The sequence below is a fragment of the Chanos chanos genome, chromosome 3 (genome assembly GCF_902362185.1).
Source record: "Chanos chanos chromosome 3, fChaCha1.1, whole genome shotgun sequence".
NCBI classification, from domain to species: Eukaryota; Metazoa; Chordata; class Actinopteri; order Gonorynchiformes; family Chanidae; genus Chanos; species Chanos chanos.
In genome coordinates this window covers 26,772,200-26,797,469 of record NC_044497.1, presented here as the reverse complement: position 1 = coordinate 26,797,469, position 25,270 = coordinate 26,772,200, and the positions used below count along the sequence as shown (strand labels likewise).

Below are 25,270 nucleotides of genomic sequence, written 5' to 3'. Positions count from 1 at the left end.
TTTTATTCAGCATGCCTCATTCAGCATAAAATGTCAGTCAGTGTCAAAGACGTAAACATATTTACCTTCGAAAATTAGTCAGGGCATGTATGGTTGCGCTCGTTCCGCCATGCTTACATTTGACAGCAACGATTCTTTTTCTAAAAGAATAACCCGTCTTCACACTTGCAGATGTTCTGTGAACTTTAGGGCACTAACAATCCATTGTAAACGTATTCATCTGAATGTTTGTCTGTTTTTGTGGTAACACTGGTGTACTGAAATGACAAACTGGGCTCTTGTTTTAACTGTGGTGCACTTAACACTTTTTCGTGGACAACATTTTGGCCGTATCAGGGTCAGATAAAATCTTCAGGAGATCACGGTGACGACTTAAGAGGTCGGTCTACAGTAATTATATTCGTTTAGGTCTATGGTAAAGTTGTGTGTTACCCCTAACTAATATGTAGCCTATAGAAACGTTCTCCTTTCTACAGTCGTGGCGGCAGTTAAAATATAACTTTGTCGGCCGACGAGTTGTGCACAGGCATGTCTGAAAATGGGTCTATAAAATGTCTTTAAAATTGGGCTTTTGGGACATTCATCTAATTTTCATCTCTAAATTCTGAACGCAAAACTTATTATGGCCACTGGCAATTGCTCCAGAGTTTCCAGGGCTTCCGTGATTGGCGAATTTGGTTTACAGTTCTTGCAACTTGCAGCTGGGAACCTACCATGGGAATTCCAGGATTGAGTAATAGAGGCTTTAGTTTAAACCGTGGCCTCTGAGCTCGCTGGCCCATTTCCTTTGAGTCTTCCTGAGGTCTTGGTGGGATGAGGCGATGTGAATGACACGTGATCATGTTCTCAACAAATCTTTGTGAACTCTAGGAAAAGTGGTTTGAGTTCGCTGTGTCAGAAGTTTTTGCTCTAATATGTGCAATTTCAAGCCCCCCAACCACAACAGGCTGACAGAATTGAGTGGCAGTTCTTCAGGTTATCATACTGTGGATTCTCTCTGGCAACAGAATGATTGCAGCAGACCTGAAGCAGGTGCAGAGGACAGCTGAAACAGGTTGAGTATGTTGCACATGACTCCTGCCAGCTGATCTGCGCATGCTGTCAGAGAAAGTATGCAGTCAGGACAGACCTACTCATCTCTGTGCACAGTAAAAGCACCCATTCACACCTGGGGAGAAATGGCGCTTGTCATAACTGTCCTTTTTTTTCCTGTTGAAATGAGCCTAACACGTCAACTTGGACAGAGGTATCACTCATTGTCACACAGCTACTTTTTAACCGTTGTAGTCTGTGATTGTCAATCTTCCTTACTACAAGCACAAAATGTATCAGAAGTATTGAAAATAATCTGTCATATTTTGCCTAAGGTCAGATTTACCTCACCTGACACCAAGTCCCATCCTGAGAATGTGGAGTGACAGTAGCTGGATATGAAACTCAGTTGCTGTCCTACTATGTGGCAGGACTAAAGCAGACCACAATTAAAATGACTCCATAAACAGTCCCCATAGACAGCCTTGACCTCTGGAAAATCTGTCAGGGGACACATCACTGGGAAGTATCGGTATATGAGACTATGGCCAGTAAGAGATTAATGTATATCAATAAATGTATACATAAGTCACACATTACCTAAATCAGCCCCTTGTAACCTCTTCCCTGACCTCAAACCGAAGCCCAATGATCTTAGCACTCCGAAGAGAGGAAAAATGTCCTTTTAGACTTTTATAGTTTGATGACTCATCCAGAAGTCAGGAGTAGTATACAAATCACAAATTTTCCTACAAATTTCTGCTGTGAAAATATAAGAAAGGGGAAAAAAATGCAGGACTGTTGTTAAGGGAGTACCAAATTAATTATCTTGTTCTTGTCAGAACAGGGAGCTCAAGTCTTCTGAGTGAAAATTAAACCAAAAGCAGGTGCACTGACAATTTCTTTTTGTTTAGAGACAGTTTATTAGAAATACGTAGACAAAAAAAATATCCCACTGTGTTTAACAAACTGAGGTTTGTCAACCTGCCATAACAGGCTAGTACAACATAAGTGTTTTTGTTTTGTTTTTTTTTCCTTTTCCTTTTTTTTTTTGTTTTGTTGTTTTTTCTTGATTTAGTTGCACTTGCATCTGATATAAGGAAAGTGCAAACTCAATTTGGTCATCTTTTGATACATTTACCTTTTTTTTTGTTCTGCACAGTCAAGAAGCTCACACATCGGTTCTCATTATGTATCTGGAAGAAATCATTTCTGAAACCTGCTACTCCTTCAAAAGTGATACAAAACACTGTGACATTGCATTACAACGCCTATCAGAAAGAAAAAAAACAAAACAAATCAACTGTAAACCAGTCAAACCAGTTTGGACAGGCTGGACTAATTTTATGTTCTTGATATATACATAAACATTTCTGATGGGACAAAACCCTTCTGTTAAGTGATGTTAATGGGCTGGACAAATACTCCCATGTAAAACAATATGAACAAGCATATTCATCCGTTTCAAATGCAACATTTAGAACCAATGAAAATGTTGTGACTTCTATTTATGGTTGATGTTATTGATATACAAGTGGATATGATGTTCGTTTCACACACATATTCGCACACACTCAAACATACACCCCTCCCCCAAGAAATGTCCATTATAAATTAACATACAAATCAAAATGAAATTTACAGTCTGAGCAAATTGAGGGACACACGAAGAGCAAAAAAAAAAAAAATTACTGAAAAAAGGCCATGTTGGAAACATATTAATGTTTTATCATAATTTGACAATTACAATATTTGTTTTATGTAATGTTTTGCCTCAATGTTAACTGTAATAAAAAAATCGGAAGGGGAAGCGTAAGACTTCTGATTAGTCCATTGCAGCCATAGCTGAGAAGAATGGACAACTGAAACTATAAACCCACGACACACTGAGGAAACTAGACTGTCCATGCAGAGTAGAACAGTAAAGGCAGGACCGTCTCCTGTGTGAGACAGCTCTACACCACAGCACAAAAGCCAACCCTTTAATGAGGCTCTTTTTTTCTGTAAAAGCTTGGAGAACAGCTTTGAAAAAGATGCAGTGTTTTGTTTAATTTTTGTTTGTTTGGTTTTTTTTTCTTTTATGGCTACCAACTTATACCTAGGCTTTTTCTTCAAATTATAATTAGGTGCCAATCCTCGTTTTGCCAAAGTCACCCTGGCATCCAGCATTCCTTCACTCGAGGTCTGGCATCTCTAGAAGAAAGAAAGACAGAAGGAAAGAAAGAAAGAACTTTGTGTTAAAGGATGAGGCTTTGCACAAATGTTCAACAGGAAAAAAACAGATTCTTTTGACATACAGAAAATCACAGTTCCTTAGATTTCATCACCAGTATCTCCTAAAAACTAGCCTATGGCAACAAATTCAGTGGGGCCCTTTGCCAAACAGCTCCTTTTTTGATATTTCTCAGTGTTTTCCAAAATAAAGTAACATTCTAGCGCATTCCACAGGATGCAGGACACTATTCCTTTCCTTCCTCTCAGCAGGGCTGTCTGTGTGGTTATCCTTTTAAGTGCACCAACAGGTAACTGTCAAAATAAAAGAGACGCCAACAGACAACGTCTTCATAAAGCATTAGGTCCTGTGAAGTTCCCGTGTGCCATGTGAACGGGAGAACTGTTGTTCTGGAACAGGCTGGTGCCATCAGTACAGAAATGTCTCAGTGTAGCAGAAAGGTTTATTGCTTAGAATGGCTTGATATTTAATGGCATTTTTCCTAACACAGTGTTAATCTAAACCTGCTGTTATGAATGTGAAGCATTATTTATTTGATCATGAGTTTTGTCATCCGCTCATTAGGACCACTGCCTGTGTCCTCTGAGCAGCTGTACTCTCAGATGTCATCTTCTCAGTCGAGTACAACCCATGTGAAATTATCAAGAGTGCTCTAAAGCAAACTGCCTTAAGACTGGATATTTCCGGACAGCTGATTCAGATATGTCTCAGTCAGCTGAGTTAGAACCATTCTACCACACATCTCAAGGCAGTACAGTCGCATTCAGTCCAGGGTCTGTGGACTTTGGACCAGATCCAGATAAGTACATGTGTGGAGCATGACAAAAGCAACCCACGGGCCTGAGTCACTGTTTCTTACGAAGGAGACGTTCTGGCAGCTCGGTTATGTTGTGGAGTGGATTTTCCTGGCACTGTTTAGCTCTGCTCAGTGCCTCTGAAGGCAGGGTAAACAACGATAAATACAAGGCTGCTCTGAATCTCTACCCATTCAAAGTCTTATGAGAGACTGCGACAAAGAAAACCTTTTCCATCATCGTCAACAGATCACCAAATTGTTGAATTTCTCGTAGAGGAATGGTATTACGCCACTCCAGAATGGTTCCAGACACATGACCAATCCATTCCAGAGCACAACAACACTCCTCTGCCAGTATGTGATGGCCAAACAATTTCAGACTCTTTATGTTGGTGTTTCCTTTATTTTGGAAGTTACCTACTCGTGCATCCATTCACATATGTTAATTATTATGTAAATCATTTTGGATAAAAGCCAAATGAATAAATGTATTGTATATGTAAATCCATTCAACTCATGACAAACAAAAACATTCAAATAAATAAAGGGAGAATGAGAGTAGAGCAAAGGAGGGGGGGGGGGGGGGGGGGATGGGGGGGGGGGGGGGGGGGTGAAGACTTACTTTCATCATCACTATCTGCAGAATCCTCCTGTGAATGGAGAACAAATATCAGCATTTAAGTTTGATTTAACAGACTGCTCTTCCTGATCTACCTTTACGCTATCCCTCAAACAACAACTGATTTGATACAAGGCAACTATGTTTTTTTACATGCCATAATCCATGACTTACATCGTCTGCACCATCCACATCCGGCAGGTCGTCTTCACCCCCCATATTGTTCATCATCTGTAAACAGAGTTCCAAAATGATTAGGCTTGCCCATCTGTGAACAAAAACACAGGTGCTGTCATAATATGAAGCTTACCTCTGAGAAGCGGTCAAAACTAGACAACTCCTCGTCTGAGTCATCCTCCCAGTCTTTCCAGTTATTGAAATCCACACTCAGCCAATTAAGCTGAAAACACACACACACACACACACACACAATCAGGCTAAACAACACTGTAGCAGCACAACACAAAAAACACGTTATTTACTTTCAACAACAAGAACAGCTTATTCCTACTTTAAAACCAATCACAATCTGTGATACAAAAATGATCAACCATATTTTCAAAATCGCATGCCTGTCAACTGGCTGGAGAAACCACACCCCTCTAGGGTGTTTCCAGCATGGAAAAATTCAAGGTTTAAATAGAGGGAAATGCAAGAGAAAATATCTGACCTTTGCTTTCTCTTTTGTTAACCTTGGCCATGACTTTCCAGGTTCTGCCTTTCGTAGACAACACAACACAGACCTGTCTGTGCGTTTGTGTTTGGACTCCTGCATGCAATACCAGAGAACACTGTCTTACATGCCACTCTGTAATGTAAGCAATGACTATACACACAAGGTACCTCAAAATGAGTAGCAGCAAAACTCATTTAATACATTACATTTATTTAGCTGACACTTTGGATAAAAGTGTCAGCTAAATAAATGTAATGTAAATGTAATGTAACTCTACATAAATCTGTGCACTTACATTAGGGTCAACGACCTCATAAAGGTCTACTTCATTTTGATGTTTGATGTTGTCAGTTCCTCCAACACAACTAAATCAGGGGAAAAAAAGATATTCAATTTTTAAAAAAAATCTTCTTGCAAAAATACACAGGAAAAGCTGCTCATAAAAGTGACGCAGAAGAATGAAGATGTACCCTAAACCAGAAAACATGAGGTCGTCATTTGAAAGATTAACGCTCAATCGTTTGGTGCGCCTAACGGCGTGTGACAGCCAGGATTCGGGTGGGTGTGAAACTCCCTGGTCTATTTTAATGATGAAGACACAGGCCAGGTACTATAATTAGACCAAACGATTTCAGTTGTAAAAAAAGACTAAGCAAGAAACAGAGAGCCAAAACATGTTACACATTACTTGCCCTTACCTGAAATTAAGCTTAGACTTTTCAAATTTCACTTGGACATCTTTGCTGTCTTCTACACAGAATTCAATAAAAACAGAATCTCGTCTGTCATACCACTTCGCAATTGCTGGCTGCCTGTAGAGTGAAACAAAAAAAAAGTACAATAAACGAACATGAACCGTTTCAATTTAAAAATATATATGTTAAGCATTTGCAGTTTTACCCTGGATTGTTTGTAAGTGTTCGCCCATGTTTACATTGACTTATTCACTATGTAATTTGAATGTAATACATTCAAAGTTCTGATTTTGCGCATGTCACTGAAATCCTTCTTCTCCTCCTGACAAAGCCAGGAGAGTCAACATTCCACACAAACGTTGGCCTACTGTTCATACCAACTTGTTGCCAACTCATGTCCGCTACTTCAACCATAATCAAGAAGAGGAGGGATCCATGGCAGCAGGGCCAAATGACATTAGTATCTTATGACAGCGTGTTGAAAAGCATGAAACAGCTGAGTGGATTTAGTGGTGATTTGCATATGCATTTCAGAAAATAATGATTTCAATATCAGACACACAAAGCATTTAAAAGACCCTCAGCCGACAAGAGGAAAGAAAAGTGGTTTCTAACCATACACACATACACCTACTTACTACATTCGCAGTAAAACGGTAATCGGGCTCATGTTAAATTAACCTGCATTTCAATGGGCAAAAACATGTGACATTTGAGCAGATTACATACAGAACATGTCAAGGTTATAGGTGAAAAATGAGTGACTCAGTTTTGATGTATTTTTAATGCTATCTGTAACATAGGTTAAAGGTGTTCATAACGAAGAACGACAATCAGTGTTACCTAGACAACAGGAACTATCACCAAAAGTGAATTGATAGCTGGGGGTGGAAAACGTGCAACCAAACACTCGTAGAACCATCAAAAATTCTTTTCTCGATAGTTTTCAATAGTATTTCCGTAGGTAATGATGAAAATTATTCATTTTATTTCAGTGTCGCACTAGAGGGCCTTTTAAGGCAGAACTGTTGAGCAATAATATTCAAAACCTTAGCATAAGCACTCATTCATGACATGCTGCACTGAGTTTATTCGCGCAATAAGGAATACAATAATATTTCTCATGCAGTTATGCCTCGTTAGCAAAACCATACATTCATCTCGCATGGGAACAGTACAAGAAGGTCCTCATAGTTTGTAATTAGTAGTTTACTATGCAGGCAAACGAGCTGGCTATCTTGCAAATCCAACTATAACATAAGAAGCCAGCCATGCACAATAGCTGTGGCAATCATAATCCAATTTATAAAGAACGTTGCTTAAGAGTTTGTTACGCTGGTCGACACAGCTAAGTCAGTTCATCTACGCGAAGCAAGCCTATTTGAATTGGATGATATATTATAGCGTCAGTTATCCTACTATGGCTCGAGGCAACTTGGGTTAGATCAGTTAGCTCGCCTAGCTATGCTGACAACTGTAAATGCCGTCCGCAAATCTCTTGTACAACCAGCAAGTTTGCTACTGGTTATTAATAAAATATGAAAAATACCTCCTCTTCCAAGTGCATGTTAGGAATGTGTAGTTGGACGAAAAGGTGGTTCATTCATCCCCACATGCACTACTAGAGTTAGCAAGTAGCATAGTTAGAATGATTATCAGGAGGCCCACTTGTCTTGCTAACATTAGCTAAAGCGACGAGTCATTTACAGCCACGGCTGATGATGAAATGGCCAGCATGGCGTTTTTGTTCCTTAGCTTACTGAAGCTAGCACAGTACTAATTAATTCAACTAAATCTTTCAAAGAGATATAGTATTTTATTGTGTTAGCTAAAACCCGGCTGCATCAGGGATGCACCATACCAGTTATTCCACTTACTAGCTGGCTAAGCTAACGAGATGCCTCAATTCCAAACTTACATCTTGGTATCTAAATCGGTTGTTTTTCACTGGATCGCTGTTTCCCACGTGAAGTCCACTTGTCTGGATTACGGTTTTAAATATGTGTTGCTCAATTTTAAGTGAATGCAAAAGAACAGGCACTATAAGCCGACGTTGGGTCAATCTCCCAAATCCTCGCGTGTCTATACCCTACTAGCTATCTCACACAGTGACGCAGCTCCCGTCTCTCAACCTTGCGCTCGACGTTTCTAGAGCTTCCTCTCCTGCTCGTTCAAGAGAAGCGCGTACTCGAAGCTATCCAGTCGTCATAGCAACAGTCAGTTTGTTCTGTCGTAGTGCATTCCAGGGAGAGAAGGCCTTGCATTTATGTAGTTTGGTTTCTACTGACACATCGAACAGTTTATTTGAGTTCAGATATTCCCAGTTAGGAGAATATATGCCACACGAGGGGTTATGTGATTCATCATTAAGAGTTTTTAAAGCTGGTTTTAGGAGGGTTAAAATAGATTCGGCCGTTAAAACATTAAAAGGGCCGAATGTAAGTAAACGAGTCTTTACAAAAATAATAAAAAACTGTCTTTTTAATGGTGCGGATTGGTTGAATATCTAAGATAGTCCTGTGTTTCAAATAATTGCTGTTAAATTATTGTTCCTTTTTTAACTAAAACAACAAATCTGTAAAACTGTCAAAGGTATTTATAGTCATGAAATAACTATAACTACAGCCCATGAACTAGAACTAGAACTACAGCCCATGAACATAAAAGTGGCTGTAACGGCCTGTAAACATCACAGGCAGTTACAGACAACGAATGAACGAATAAGTCATCTTAATATTATTTGAAATCAAATTATTGACAACCTCTTTATTAACAGTAGGTAATATTTGTACATAGGTCTTTAAGGAATACATTAAGACCAATGCAGATGAAAAAGGTTCATAATGATTCATTGTTTTGCTAACATTTAAGCATTTCGAAATATAAGCTGCCCAGTTCCATTCAACAGATCATGGACGAAAAAGAGATTAACTTATTACTTCTCAGAGTAATCACCTTGTTGTTCGCAGTAATAACGCTGGTAACGTTAAAAGGGAAAATTTTCGAGGTAAATGCAATTTTCTGTGAGCACGCGTCTAATTTAAGGAAGTTTGGCGGTCTGGAGCGTTTGTGAATTGAAAAACAGAGGACGGCCATGACTAAGAATGCAGTGATGAATGACTCATTATCTGGAGGGATGTGACTCAGAACTAAAAGAAATGGGTACTGCAGAAATATGTGGGGTTTTCCACCTCATTAGAATTATTGTGGAATGGAGTATGTAGGTTATTCTTGAGTAAACTGTACTTCCTAATACACATCCACCCCTCTACGTAACCACACCAATAAATCTGGACCAATCGAAGGGAATAATAGTGACGAACTTCCTGCTTACATGTTTAGATTCTAACGAGGCGAATTTTTAAAGGGAACCTGTTTGTACTATGTGGTCGACATAAACACATGTTGAATATTTATCGTATGCATGGAAACTAGGAAAACGGTATAGTTTTAAGTATAGCCATAGCCACACGTAGGTGATCTTGTTCTCTCTCTCTCTCTCTTTCTCTCTCTCTCTCTCCCTTGCTCGCTCTCTCTCCCTTGCTCGCTCTCTCTCTCTCGCCTTTTTTTGCTTGTTTAGAGTACATGTGATCTTGGCCAAGGACGTGGAATTAGGAGGCAATAGTTGGGAGGTTGAACGGCGCCGTACTGGACAAGCAACGTGTCTGTTTCTTATCATTACTTCTTGGTCTTTGATCATATAAGGCAAAATATCTATGTCAAATGTCGTTCTTATAAGAGCAAATCCAATGCAGCGCACGTCTGATGGTCTCAGTGGATGGGAGGCATTCTTTAGTTGCCGTAGGTTCCCCTTAAGCGGAGCTCTTCCGGCATTGCCATCACAGAAGGTGAGAATAACATTCTACATAAACTTAACAGGCCTTAGAAATAAATGCTTGCTGGTACCGCAAATGAATAAATACCGGTTTTGCATGTCCATGCTTTACATTCTGTTCACATTCACTGGGTCGAAAATACAACTCAAATAAACACTGTCTATCAAGAGCGCAACTCAGTATTTTTCTTTCTTTTTCTTTTAACAGGGAACAATAACTGCGATTAAAGGGAATTTATGGGATCACAAGGTAATTCACAGTATTGACAATACTTTGTAAACAACCTTATAGAATGTTTTAATTTCCGTGACAACCCATGTTTATGGACGGAGGTGGCGCGTAGAACACAGCTTCTTTGTTCGTGTAGTGAGCACAGCATAGAACAGCTGATTTCATTCCGCGAGGCAGTATAGTGACAGACTGTTGGTTTGTTTGACGTATTAGCGACGTCTTACATCGAGTGTCTACTGTAACAAAACATGCATGGCACGTGAAAGAATGCAAAATCAAGAATCCTCAGCTCTCATCCTTTCACCAGGCGAATTCGACCGATTAGCACATGACGAAATAGGGCAATACTCTTTTGCGGATCCGTGTTTTCCCCCTTTTCCCCTTGTTTGAAATGGCTTTGTTTGAACTCGTATTTGGCGTTCCCGGAACTAGAATTTCACGGCTTAGTTACAGACAGTGGTTTATGGTAATTTTCTTTATTTTCCATTTCCGAATATTTTAATTCATTGTCAGTGTATAGTTGTGCTGCTATCTTAATTAGTCCACACATGCTTTGAAATCTTGTCCAGTTAGAGTACAAGTAGGCACTATATGCTGAATGTTTACAGAGAGCAAATGAGAAACCGAACCTAGCATGTCTTGCATGTCACTCCACAAGTTTGTACAACTCTTAAAAGTTTCATCCAAGAGAGATGCTGCAGTAGAAATGAAAACTAAAAAACAATCATCATATTTGCAAAATATTATTGTAACATTTCCGTTCCTTTTTTAAAAAAATAACAAACAAACCCGTCACTCATGACTCGTGTGTCATATTCGTTTTCTGTCAGGTTGTAATCCCAGTATTAAGATTACTTGATAGCATCTCCTCTTGGATATATGTTGTGCCTTTCTTTCAGTTTCAGTGGATGAGATGAGTGTGCGTGCGGGGCAGAGCAGTGACGAGGTGCTGGTGTCACAGGCGGTGTGGGATTACCTGGCTGCTGCAGGACGGCCTTGGCTGCTAGACTTTGAAGACAAACAGGGGCTGACAGCAGGCATTATTCGGCGTGGGGAGCGTGGAGGCTGCTGTGCTGTGAGACTCTCCCCGGTGGAGGGCACCAGCAGGGCCAGGGCCGGGCCAGCGGACGGCCCTGTTTCTCCAGCCACACGGAAAGCCTTCATAGACTTGTGCCGCTGCGCTCGTAAGGAAATGACCAAACAGGACACAGGCCCTAAGAGAAAGCGTTCCCTGTTGCCGTGCATTGGGGTGATGGAGGGAGATAGGGAAGGGAGTCTGCTCCCACCCCCACCTCCTCAACCCCGACGCTCTCAGAGGCAGCAAATGAGGTACAGGAAAACTGCTGACATTGAGAGCTGTGTGGTTCTGCCACATGAGGCTCCCGGAAGGACTGAATCCGAGGTTAACGCAGGCCCTCAGGGCGAGGAGGACAAGACCACATGTCCCATCTGCATGGGCGAGATAGTGGAAAGGTCCACGCTGGAAAAATGTGGTCATGCCTTCTGCAGAGCATGCTTGGATCAGGCTTTCCGGGTGAAACGGGCGTGTCCTGTGTGTAGGCTGGTGTACGGCCAGCTGATTGGGAACCAGCCAGCTAATGGGAGCATGATAGTGGAGCGGGATCCAGACTTGGAGCTTCCAGGACACGAGGGTTATGGCTGCATATGCATTATCTATAGCTTCCCTCCTGGTTTACAAGCGGTGAGTGTAGAACGCAAAATATGACCATGTACTCTCATCCGTACATAAGTTAAGTAAAAACTGACCACCAAATCACTACAGGAGTTTTAAATGGGTATTGGTCCTAAGCACTATTTGTGCAGGATCCCATGGGTACATTCCTTTGCACCTTGTTGGATACTACATGAAGTAAATCACTACACATACAATTATAGGTTTGTTTGTAGTTTCAGCATCAGGTTTATGAGGATTCCTGGGCTCCTCTTTAACAAACATAACAGCATTCTACACATACTTCAGAGCCTTCTGCTCTCAACAGGACGTCTGCATCACACCTCTGTCTCACACTTCTGTCTCAAACAAAAATAGATCGTATTGTTCTGTAGATAATCAGATATTTGAGAAGACCATATCAGTTGCCAGTAAAGATGATGTAGTCTTTGCAGTTTTTCTGAGAATTCCTATTCCCAACATACCACACAGATATGATGTGTCAGACTGAATTTTGCTAGGGAACAATTTACCCACAGTAAAGCATTTTGCCCACGTTTGCCCACTTTAAGACAGGCAGAGTCATTCAGACTTTTTGGTCATGAAAGAAATAAAAGTTATAATCACATCTCAAATTGCAAGGTAAATGATGACTGTTGAGATCACACTCCAAATGTCTTTTGTTTTCTAATGAAAAGCTCATTATGTTGATTAATTATGCTTACATCTGTACTCTACTTTTTACCAATGGATTTCTTTGCAGCCAGAGCATCCAAACCCAGGGGTGCGGTACCCTGGTACCGACCGCGTGGCCTACCTACCGGACAGCCCGGAGGGGAACCGCGTGTTGGGCCTTCTGCGGCGGGCATTTGAGCAGCGTCTCATCTTCACCATCGGCACCTCGATGACCACAGGCATGCATAACGTCATCACCTGGAATGACATTCACCACAAGACTTCCATATGGGGCGGGCCAAGATGGTACGGCATACTACCGAATGCTACCTACCGAACAATATCATACACTTAAGTATTATTGTGATTCAGACGCTGTTAAAGTGTTTTAACGAGATATAATGTTGTTAAAAGCAAGTTGGCTATTTAAATTCTTTAAATTCTGTTTTTGAGTGCTGAGAGCTGTATTTAGAAGGGATCTCTTTATCTCTCCTCTCTCTTTATCTCTCATTGTAATCCAATGGAAAATTATCAAAATCTATAACATCCTTTTTTTTTTTTATCCTTCTAAAATTACCGGTACCTCGTACATATTGTTCATATGAATTTCTACCCGTTATTGTAAGGTCAGTTTTACTGACCCACTTTACCAAATAGCTTCAGTCACTACTACAGTAAACGTGATTTTGATCTTCCATATTCATATATCATATTTTCCCTTCCAGCTTTGGCTATCCAGATCCCACTTATCTCGTTCGGGTTACGGAGGAGCTCCGGGAGAAAGGCATAACGGCTGACTGATATTCACAATCATGGCACTTTGGAAACATACGGGAAAAGCGGCTGGGATTCAAGCTCTCCCAGGACTCTCTGTGTCAGCTCGATTCCAGGCTAGCCGCTGCCACAGTGTGCGTGATCGGGAAAGATCCTGTCCGTCACCCCCACTCTAACGTTCATTTGGTTAAACCCAGCAGTTTGAGTTTTACAATTGAGTATGGCACATTCCACAAACATAGGTTATTGTTTATGACAAGAAAAAAGGGAGCAAGCACTTTGTTGTGAGCAGTAATACGGCCTGCAAAGTTTACAGACACTTAAGTGTATTGTTAAAACGTGAATGTTCTGGAAATGTCTTTGTTTCCATTTATTGTATGCCACTGCTTAACCAACTTGGTCTTTTTTTGAGAGAGAGAAAGAGAGTCAAATGTTCACAGTGTATTCTGGTTCCACAACAGTTCCTTGCAATTGATATTTCAGGGTTATATGTTATCACCTAGGTGAGAATGACGGATAAAATGGTAGAGCACAGCATCCATATTTAGCACTGCTGGGAAAACACTGCTTATACTGTTTTATAATCAGCACTTACAGGCACTTTGGCCATTTCTCGTTCTAGGAAATGTTTGGAGAATGGTTTAATGATGCAGATGAGTAGGTCATGTTTCATCAGAGAAGCAGAGAGGAGAATTGTTTTAGCAATCGTGTGCTTTCGCAGTTGCTAGGTCCCAGTTAAACAACTGCAAAGTAATGTTATTTTCATTACCTTTATACAATTCAGGTGATGTACTTTTCTTTTTGAATTTATCAGACGTGAAGAGACCAGTTCTGAGTCGTCCCTCATTTCTACTTTCATCTTACAGTGTTTCCAGTTGCAAACATCCTTTAGTTTGTTTTTCACTGTCATTACTGAAAGGTGTTGGATCTTTACATTAGCTGACTGATCCTTACATTAAAAAAAAAAAAAAGTATCAGATTTATAAGATGATGTCAACAATCAAGGGCAAGTAGACCACTGAAACCAAACCGAAGGCACCATAGCTCTACAACAGTCACGTTTGTCAATGCCTCAAACACACAGACTGATCCGGCACTGGATTCATTGGGAACTATGTTCACTTTGTCAGCTTTGCAAAAGTTACTTTGCAACTTGTAAGATGTGTTTCTGATGTAATTCACTAGACAGCTGTCTTATGATGGAGAAATAATCAGGAAATTATTTTGTTTAATTTGAATTTAATTCAAACTTACATGTTGTTGTGCCTTCTACTAAAGTTGAGACATTTTGAAGCATGTTAATACTAATTCGTTTCTTCAGTCGTAGCTGTTAAACTGATGTCTGACTGGTCGGAGGTATTAACCTCGTGCAATATATTAGGCTTTATGTCATATATATTGCACTGTTAACTGAAAGAATGCTTAACAACCTATTGACTGCTTAACCGCTGGGATACAAAGGGTTTTTGAAAGTAACTAGAGGTTGTATCTTGAATAAGTCAATTTTGTGTGGGGGAGGAAAAAAAATATCCTCAAGGAAGTTCATGCGTTAGAAAACCCCCACACTCAACTGCTTTACTTTGTCACCTCAGTGAATTAAAATGTAAGTAACTTTTTTTATTTACGTTAAGCATTGTCAAATGGAGAAATATAATCTTGGCTATTTTAACAAAGCTTATTTTCTTCTTCATGGCTTTTCTTTTAAGGGACCAATTCAAACATGTTTTGGAGAGAGGACAGAGGTGTAAGCAAACTGTTGTGCAAAACTTTCTATGCATTAAATGTATGATGGGGCAAGGGGAACTATTAAGTTAACTGATTGTTTGTTAAAAGGTTAATAATTTGCCTTTACAGATATGTTTCTTTGTATTAAATGATTGAATTGTCTGCAACAATTCGGGATTATGTGCTTTTTTCATACTTGAATAAAAAGGTTCTGTTGCTTTACGTTGTTGGGTCATCTTATTGTTATTGTTGGATAAGTCTATGAAAATAATTTTAGTTACACCATATGCAGATGCTGTCTTTAAAAACTGAGTACACTTACACTCAGTATTTGTTACAAGCTAATTCTAGTGGTGTCTTGTTGTTAACGATGACTATGATGATGCATGCTTAACACAAAGAATTTATTATTCATATTCATGATAAGTTCCATCTTGTAATTTCAAGTACACATAAGTAGTTCGCCTTTAGAAAATACAGTAGATGGGCTCTTGGCGGTAGGTAGCCAAACCAAGCACTTTTGGCCTAACTGTCCCCTTACACAAAGACGTCTGTTAAATATCATAGGACTAACCATTTGAGTACGCAACTAGTTCGATGCAAGATACGTAGCTGAGCTGAGATAGGTTCACAGTCCGCAACGTAGAGACAATAAGCCAACATCTCATAAGCAAAGATACGTAGATCAGCGCTTCCTACTAGGAAGTTCCCAGAATTTGCCACCGGAAAAAGTGACTCTCCTATATAGAAGCAATGTCGGACGGACACTGCATTATATGTATGGACGATATTCAGGACCGAAAAACTTTAGGATGCTGTCACTCGTTTTGCACGGATTGTATCGATGGTGTTTTTAAAGTAAAACCCGCTTGTCCGATATGTGGTACATTCCATGGTACTTACGAGGGAACTCAGCCTCCGGGTGAGATGAGAGTGTCCCGTACCTGGCAGGGTTTACCAGGATACGTATCATGCGGAACCATCGTTATCGAGTATCACTTTCCAGGCGGCATACAAGGGGTGAGTTGATTTGATTTATTAAACACACCTCAGTTGTCAAATTAATTAAAGACGATTGCATGCTTATAGAGGCAGTTGACTCTGATGTCAGGCCTTATATGGACTCCTCGGCGGATAGGGCGCTGTCCCCAACTCCATTCTTTACAGATGATCAAGATAGTACTCTGTAATTCAACACATGTAGTAGCATGATTGTGCATTTATTTCAGGAGATCAAACAACCTTGATACTGTACTATAACAAAATAGTACCTCGAGTCAGACCATAGAGGGCGATATTTTATGTGTTGCACATCTCTCTCGATTTATGCGTTAGTTTCACATTTCACATCCAGCCAGAGGGAAAATATAACCTACAAAATTTTCAACTCAAGTAATTAAATAAATAAATATACAGAGCATGGCAACAAACTAGCATTTATAACCCCTCCCTCTCATTCAGCAGTCCAGTAACTTTTCTCTCATTTCGATAACAATGCTCTTGCAGCCTGAGCATCCAAACCCAGGAAAAAGGTATTCAAGGACATCGCGAAGAGCGTTCCTTCCTGCCTGTGCTGAAGGCGAGCGTGTTCTGAAGCTTCTACAAGTAGCGTTCGATCGGAGGCTCACATTCACCATTGGAACCTCGGTGACGACTGGACTCTCCAATGTCATCACGTGGAATGACATTCACCATAAGACCAGTATGACTGGAGGACCTCAGGGGTAAAACCTCAATTAACACTGACCAAGTTTTTTTCAGGGTTTTTTTTTTAATGTCTTCTTATGTCCTAGGAATGAAAAACAAAACAAATGCAATGTCGTGTTTCTCATTAATGCTTTAAGGCTTCTTCAAAACGTAAGGAGGACTGACACACCCAATCGCCTTAACGACTCCCCCCATACTTATGTCATAAACACATAGGTAAAACTGGCAGGAGAAAGGTACAACACAAACATACTAACGGTTCTTACACTTTCACTAACGGCCTCGCTTTTCAAATAGAAGTAAAATATCTACTACATCATCATGTTCAACAAAGAGTATCAACGGATATATCTCACCTTTTAAAACTTCTGTTTCTGTTTCTGTTCTGTTCTGTGCTTTTGTAAATATGAGGGTTTTTTTGTTTGTTTGTTTTTCATTGATAGACTTGAAAACATTTTCTTTAACAACTGGCCAACTCGTGGTCTATTTACAATTTTCCAAGAAAGACCAATAAAGCCTTGGCTTGCAGCACACATTTATATAGGACAATTCACTCTTTTTTCCCTACTGTGAAGTGAGGCCGGGCGTGAGCATGAGATGAAAAATCTGGGGTCCTAGTTTAAGTCATCTGTAAGTGCTATAGGCTTGAGTTAACAGGTTATAGATCAACTAAAAGTTTGTGACGAGTGTTTCTTTTCTTGTTTAAGAATGTTTAAGAATGAATTTGGTGGTTTACTTATTTGAAAGTGCAAGACTTCTAGAAAACTGAAAAGGTAAGGGATTCTCATAATCCTTTAAAACTGTGGAAACTTGGAGACACATTTACATATGCTCAACTGACAGATTCTTCAGCTTGAGTAATCTTTTTTTCCCAGTAAATACAGTCATCACTATATTGTGATCAGTTTCTCCTACCTGTTTTTGCTTCAAGGTTTGGATATCCGGATCCTGATTATCTCCGGAGGGTCAGAGAGGAGCTACGACAGAAAGGAGTGACTGAGGCAGATGTGTCATCACAGTGATGTTACTGACTTGACTGACTGAAGCTGCATGAAACACTTTAGCATCTTTTCCCTGTTTTTTTTTTTTTTTCGTTGTCTATTTATTGCTGAATGTTTTATGTCTTCATTCTATTCCAACTTTATCTGTAAATTGAGTTGATAGTATGTACTTAAGAAATTAAACTTAAAAAAAATGTCTCGCAAGATTTTTTTTTCTCGCCACAAGGGGGCGAAATGTGCTCACTGCTCTCTGTGGTGGTGCTGTGAAGACGCGCGCCCTTCTCTGACTCCCCATCGCTCAGGTGTAGCAGAGAGCAGCAGAGGCTTGGAGCAGGGTTAAGGGAGATGAGTCATGCGCTTCTACAGCGTTAGACAGCTTACAAGTCTCTTCAAAAGTCCACATTTTCACACCCATCTTCCAAACAATGGTTACTTCACTGCGATCGAAACTGAGATCAATGCTGGACGTTATTAATCAAATATGACCTCAGTCTCTTGTTGATGCTCTTATGTTGTGGAGTGAGTGTGTGGCGTTCTTTTCCTTTTAAATTCCACAATTCTATATATCATTCAATTTGTTTACCATCAGAGCCATGTTCTGTGACATGTATGAAGTCATAAACCATTAAACAGACAAACTAACTGTCAGATTGAAATCATGCATATGTTCCATTGCTGTACAAGCCTTGAAAATGATTATTTTTTTCGTGCTTTGTGGAAAGCTGGTGTACATCAGTGACCCATTTGGCTGTGTCTGATCGTTACTGGGAGCCGACCTGGGAAGACGGGCTCAGGTGTGTTGGTCTCAGACACGTGACTGTGTGAGTGACAGGGCTGGGTGTCTGTAGACTGCGTGAGGGGGAGGTCTGGGGATGGGGGGCTTCAGGGCAGCTCTGCACAGAAAGTTCTCTGGACATCTGCTCCTGGTCTCTGGGCTTAGCCTGACCCATCTGGTCCATCCATAGTCCCTCTCTCATGACTACACTTGTCCTCCGCGCTGCATGCCTGCACACTTCGTTTTCCATCTATCTGCTCATCCATCCATCTGTATGAAAACGTATCAATCTATCCTCTCTGCGGTCAGCAAATGTACATATGATTATTATTCTGCTGAAAAAAAACCCACAGTGCCGGGATACATGTATGGCCAAGAAGCATGTACATGTGTTTTTAAAACAGTGAAGGGGCTGGAGATATGCTGAAGAAATGTTTTATTTCGTGAAATCACTCTTGAACTGACCCTGTCTAAGTGGAAACTCCTAATCGACCCTTTTCATGTTCAAGTGTGTAAATGCTTACACAACTGACATACCTGACCAACATAACACATGATATTTACAAAGGCATAAATTACAGTTCAGTTTGATCCACCCTGATCTTTTTAGCCTTCCTGTAGTATTTTTTTTATTATTATTTTGAAATCCATAATCCCTAAATTTAGGGAAAAAATGTGTTTTCATTTTCCCAGTAGGATTTTTTTTTTTTTTAAATTCTAAACATTTCAATGCATCAAAATGACACAGAAGCTGTAGATATTGTTGCTGTATTTGTATGCAAATGGTTGTATGCCTGGTGATTTTAGTTGATGCTTTTCATTCTTGTTTCCCAGGGCATTTGCAGTCATGCTATTATCCATCTGGATATCTGAGTGAACGAACAGGGGCAGGGAGCTGTTGAAACCCAGCCAGAATGCAAACACGGCTAAATGAATAACCAGAGCCATTTCACCACAGTGTTTTCCATGCCCAAATGGAGGTCAGCATATAAGCCTATAACAAAACACAACCACAGAAAGAGTCAAACCTGCAACAAAAGATCAAACAACAAGCCAAAAAAACCAAAAGATACATCTTATACATCTTATCTTCATGATGTTGATGTGTGATATTGTTAAACGCGTTAATTTTTTTTACATCACTGTGCTTATCAATGTAAATAGATATTAAGTACCACTTTTGAGGGGTTACGTCACCCCACCCCCCTTCCCCATCTCCCTCTCATCCCCAAAACAATTTTAATGCTATCTCATAATACTAAAGTCCTTTTCTATGGCTGAGTGTTTTCCATACAGCCTCACGAACTTTATTCTCTTCTTGTCACTTCATTCCTGTGTTGGGACTCCGTGAGATTGCATTGTGTTTTATGTGTCTCTGACACTGACATTTGTGTGTATTTTCACCAGAGTGTTCTCCTTGGCTGTACCTTCTATCTCCTCGCTCCTCTCCCCACTGCGCTCTTTAATTAGACAGGATCTGGGCTCGGGGGACAGCCTCAGCATACAGCCCTTCTTCCTCTCTCTCTCTCACTGTCTTTGTCTCCTGCTCCTCTCTGCTGTTTCAGTCCTGACTGGAGCAGGGTAGACTGCTCCTCTGCAGTATAATCCTCAGGCTGGATGAGGTTATTTTTTTTTTGTCTACAGGCTTTTCATGTGCGATTATGTATTGGTAGATTTGGAACATTGGTTAAAACATATTTAAATCGTCTTTTGACATGTCTGGCCACTAAGAGGCCAAAATGAATTTGAAAGGGGATGATAAGACAGGCTATTTGGCTTCTTTCGACGGTGCCATGGAAACGATTCTAAAGCGCCAAAGGATCCTGGCCGTTGAATTTTGTCCTCAGGTAGTATCCGGCGGTCTCCTAGATGAAAAACACTTGTTAGATGTTATGCATTGTTAAACAGACTACAGTAATCAGTCAGGGGAAAGATAATGAAGTATCCTGGCAGCTGAGAGCTGGAAGCATATTCTCTTGCTCCTCACTGTCTCCAACTCAGTGCCACTCTGTGCGCGCGCGCGCGTGTGTGTGTGTGTGTGTGTGTGTGTGTGTGTGCGCGCAAGCCCGCGTGCACGTGTGTGTGTGTCCACAGCAATGAGATGCTAACACACTTTACCTCCAGGCAGTTTACTTAACACCACTGAACATGTCTGCTTACGTGTGTTTTTCCATGTTGTCATGTTCATGCAAACATATGGGAGGTGTTTGTGGGGGCAAAAGGTGTCTTTTTACAAGCATTGTCATTCTTTGCATGTGTTTTTATTGCTTATTGTATGTTTTTGTCTATTCATTAAAGAAAAACATGAGGAATGTGTGTATGTGTGTGTGGGTCTGTCTGTGTGAAAATGTGATGAACTGTATCTACACATGTACATTTGTGTTGTTTCTCACATTCTGTTCTGATTCATTGTTGGATATGACTTTTCTCTGCCTGATTTAACAGAACAGACCCTCCCCCCTCTCCTTCTCTCTGTCTCTCTTTCCCTCTGCCTCTCTCTTTATGCTATTGACAGTTTTACAGGCGGGCCTCACCATTAGGGCACAAGATCGGCATTGGCACAGACTGGATCTTGGCTCCCGTTCCTACAAGACAGACTGAAGACTCTGCTAAAGCTGTCTCTCATTATCCAAAGCCAGTGTTTCCACTTGTGAGATTCTCAGTTATCGTCATTTTGCTGGTTAGAGAGAGATTAAAGTGCTCTCTAATTACCACTCAAAACCACTGTGACATCACACTCTGTGGGGGGTTATTGTTGGACTCAGACTGCTAATCACTCTGTGGAAAAGACTTAAGATGTTTTTATTACAACTGAGACAGGATCTTGATGACTGAAATGGGATGGAAATGAAAAAGCATTGAATTTATGTGAAATTATGTGAAATTGGTAAAATCATAAACTCAGCAAAAGAAAAGGATACACACACATTCCAATTACAATAGAAAAACGGGGTAAACGTTTAATATGTATGTAGGGTAACTGTTCACGTTCCAGCCCCCCCCTCTCTTATTTCATCTGCCCCAGGGATGATAGATAAAAATCAACTTTTTACTGTCTGCCAATCAACTCCGCCACAAGCCGCGACGAAGGGGTAGCCTATATAATTCCTCCACGCAAGCTGTTATGAAAACAAACACGGTTGTGTGTGATTTACTACACGGTCAAATGGCAACAGGTGATCAACTTCATCAGAATGTTTTATATTCTCTACACTCAGGGTGAGAGCGCCTCTTTTAAAGGCTTTTCATCCAATAGCATATTACCAATCTAATAACGCCTTTCTCTTATAATTTCTTGCGGCGTTTGCTCTCAGTTGTATGCAATTTACACAATTACATTCAACAACACTTCAGAAATGGCTCGCCAGCAGCACTTCGGAAATGGCTCAACAGGTAAAATTAGCCTGCCCTACACCTGTTTGACAGTCTCATATTAAGACCTGCTGGGTTTGTGTTTGTAGCATGAGTGTTCCGACATAGGTGAGAATGGCAAACATAATGCATGGAAAATAGCGAAAAATAGGAACATTTGTGGTCAGTGAAATGGAAGCGGGGTTTTCGTTAGTGTCATACATTTTTCATGTCACAGACAACCAAAATTTGCTTGTCAGTTATAACTGATGGAGCAGGCAATTGATTTGACACTGTTGTGGAGATTCCTGTGGGAAAGAAATTGTAGACGTTTTATTAGTCGGCTCAAACGCTGTTTTTCTTTTAACCAACAAAGTGTTGCATTTCTTCCTTTTGTCTTTTAAGACGGTTCTTGAGAGCATCAAAAGTTTACAACATAATGGAAGAAATGAAACGGCGCTCCGGGATGTTTAAAAGCAAATAGTTTTACTACTGGTGTGAAGTAAGAATCAAAGCGCAACAGTACAACGTTGCAGAAAAGGAAGCAGAACATTCAAATCTCAGCTTCCTGAAAGCTATTTTGAAAGGCATTACATCAAAATCATGGCTTGAGAGAGAAAGAAAGAGAATGAGAGCAAAACTGAAGGTTCGGGGAAAGGAAGAAAAAGAAAATCAAATCTGTTTGATCTCTCATAGCAGCGATGTTGCATGGTAACGGGAGTTTTATTGTCATACCTGGAAGTGGCGTCCATTAAATTGGTGTCGCATCTGCCACTGGCTTTGCTTTTGTCGTCCGACGACACAGGTCTGAACGAGCTTTATTTATAACTCCAATTACTGAGCAAACATTTGCCAGGCCTTTAGCTTAATGAGGAAAGGGTAAGATGCGAAACAGACCCAGAAACACTATAAATATACGCGCAAACAGTTTTGGGGGTTTTTTGTTTGGTTGGGGTTTTTTACATTTTACGGTACTAAACACAAATGGATTATTGTGTATGAGTAGCTAAATGAAGTAAACATCAAGAAACAGGGGATTTGACGTTTGAAATTAGTACATTCCCCTGAAATGTAGTCTCCGTATTGTCACCGTTTACAGTAGCAAAACTGCGCCAATGTTAAGCCATGCACACAGGCTCACACATTGTTAGCGTTAGTTCGGTGAAAGTGGGGTCAAGCTGAGAGACATGACCGAAAGAATTACTACTATGTTCCATTCAAATGCCATGACCTATGTAGTTCTCGCCGAGGTGCACTCATATAAATGTCACCTAGCTGGCTCTTTGACAGTAGAGACCTGAGCACAGGGGTTAAGTGGAAAAGTGAATTATATATTTAACAAAAAATCTGCCCCTGGCCTGAGGTCAGCCTTGGCCTTTTTGACCATAATGGTCTCAGTTAGGACTTGAGGGTCAGAGAACTGATCTAGGATCAGCTGGAGAGGGCCAAAAATAAAAGGAGCTTAAGGGGGATGATGTAAGGCAGTCCTGTTGATTTTTTTTTTCTTTCATTACCAGCTGGCTATAAGCCTTCTACATTATGTCTGTGAGTGTGTTCAGCTGACCCAAACACGAGTTCCTGTACCCTTCTCATTTCTCTAATCTAAGCCTGTCTGAGTCACAATGTTCTCAGTGAGCACGTTCAGGACTGTAATCACGGTCTGGATGTTACTCAGTCAGCAGGGCCCTCATATTGAACGTCCTAACAGTCTGCACATGGCTTTGCGTCATATGACAAGAATTTTTTTTTCTTTTTCTTTTTTTTTTTTAACGCTCATGAAAGAAAGAATATGTTATGTCATTTAAAAAATAAGGTCAAACACACATGCCTGTCCTGTCCTCTTTGTAAGTTACTTATGAATTCCATTCAGTCTGTTCATGCATAACACATTTCTATTGCTCGCTATATTTTGTCATTTCTATTACAAGAACAAGCCAGAGAGAGTATGAAACTTCAAAAAACCTTGGCATTATGTGCCTGAGTTTTGTGCTGATCACTACTGTTGCGTGATTATCGTGAAGGCCAGCATGTGTGTGTGTGTTATGTGCTTGAACAAATGCATTTGGAAAATAAGGAGACGTCCTCACTCTTTCTGATACGAAAGCTTATGTTTCCATGACAACAGGGCTGACTGCAGAAAAATAAAAACAGATGCTGAAAGAATCTGGAATCTCATTGGTCTAAGGTCCTATATCACCAGTTCTATATAATGATATCCACATACATGGAGAAATCTAGAACACCTAGACCTATAGAATACGGGTTGGAATGTCTTTCATTGGTCAAATGCCTTTGAATATGTTTCGTTTTCTCTCGGGTTCAAATCTGTGTGAGTGTATTGTGTCTACATTTTAAACAACAACCCTGAAATAAGAATCACAAACTTAAAAAAAAAACAGAAATGGCACCAGTCTTTGAAAATATACATCAACCTCCAAACACAGAAAGCATCAGCTGTTTGTACATGTACTCCAAACCTCTGAGAGGACAGGGAGTTCTCTCCGTCTGATCCCTTTCTTATATAACATAGACCAAGCTCGCTCTGCGCTTCACTTCCCATGGCTGACACTTGAGAGAACATTCAGAGACATCCCTGGAGCTTTTGTTGAGGAGAGAGAGGAGACAGAGAGGGGGAGAGTACTACCCATCTTCACTGCTCTCGGCGCCCGTGCTCTGCACCATCCTGCACTCTATCTGATCCTCCGAGCTCCAGCCACACCCCCAGTCTGCCATCAGAGAAACAATGCCATGGGGGTTGAAGCCCATGCCACGCAGAGAAGGGGGCTGATCTAGTGTGTGGATGGATAGCGCCTCGGCCAAAGAGTAACCTTTGGTTAAAGAGGGTCGCCTGCTCACTTTATGGTTAATGCAAGCGGGAGGGCGGGGTGTCCTGAGGGGAAGGAGTGTCCACTTTACCGTTACTCCCTTACTGTTACAGAGAAGACAAGAGAGGGAAGAAGTGTAAACAGAGACTGGCCTGCTTTCTCCCTTTTGTTCCCTCTCATTCTCTCACTGTGTCTAGCCTGGGGCACTTCAGCACAAATTTAGGCTCATCACTGAACATGATGTGATGTAGAGAATGTCTGTGTGTCAGTGTGCGTGTGTGTGTGTTTATGTGCGGGTGTGTGTGCATGCACACGTGTGTGTTGAGTGTGTGTTGTGTGTTTGTGTGTGTGTGTGTGAGAGAGAGACATGCTCTTCTAAACAATTTGTACACAAATCTTACTACATAAAAACACATTTGTTTAAATCCTAAGAACAATGGACCATATGACATACAAAAGTATACCCTAGACACCAGTTGTCCTCTGTATTTGATCAGTTTATTTTTAAGCTTCATAATACACATGGAGCAGGATGCTGACCCTCTGTGAGGAAGTGTGCATGTGTTTGTCTGTGTGTCCGCCTGTGCATGGGTGTGTGTGTGTGGAAGAGAGAGAAAGAGAGAGAGAGCGTATGTTGGAATGAGAAA

At 40.7% G+C, this 25,270-nt stretch overlaps 3 protein-coding genes across 4 annotated transcripts; 2 read left to right on the top strand and 1 right to left on the bottom strand.

Annotated features, from left to right (window-relative positions):
- Nucleotides 1-1,941: 1,941 nt before the first annotated feature.
- On the bottom strand, nt 1,942-8,169 carry ptges3a (prostaglandin E synthase 3a (cytosolic)). 2 transcript variants are annotated; one of them, XM_030768867.1, is made up of 8 exons: nt 7,970-8,169; nt 6,055-6,168; nt 5,652-5,721; nt 5,351-5,449; nt 4,991-5,080; nt 4,855-4,911; nt 4,684-4,711; nt 1,942-3,225 (listed from the first exon to the last, which is right to left on the bottom strand). In XM_030768867.1, coding segments are annotated over exons 1-8 (480 nt in total). In that variant the 5' UTR covers nt 7,972-8,169; the 3' UTR covers nt 1,942-3,205. The 2 variants fall into 2 exon arrangements, with proteins under 2 accessions (XP_030624727.1, XP_030624728.1); XM_030768868.1 differs by having other exon boundaries at nt 4,684-4,708.
- A 1,515-nt stretch (nt 8,170-9,684) lies between these two features.
- dtx3 (deltex E3 ubiquitin ligase 3) lies at nt 9,685-14,099 on the top strand. The gene is made up of 5 exons (XM_030769089.1): nt 9,685-9,899; nt 10,095-10,136; nt 11,018-11,820; nt 12,554-12,771; nt 13,191-14,099. Exons 2-5 carry the CDS (start codon nt 10,124-10,126, stop codon nt 13,264-13,266), a joined length of 1,110 nt encoding a protein of 369 aa, XP_030624949.1. The 5' UTR covers nt 9,685-9,899; nt 10,095-10,123; the 3' UTR covers nt 13,267-14,099.
- A 1,618-nt stretch (nt 14,100-15,717) lies between these two features.
- On the top strand, nt 15,718-17,709 carry LOC115806829 (probable E3 ubiquitin-protein ligase DTX3). The gene is made up of 3 exons (XM_030767689.1): nt 15,718-15,984; nt 16,471-16,688; nt 17,603-17,709. Exons 1-3 carry the CDS (start codon nt 15,718-15,720, stop codon nt 17,691-17,693), a joined length of 576 nt encoding a protein of 191 aa, XP_030623549.1. The 3' UTR covers nt 17,694-17,709.
- Nucleotides 17,710-25,270: the final 7,561 nt, after the last annotated feature.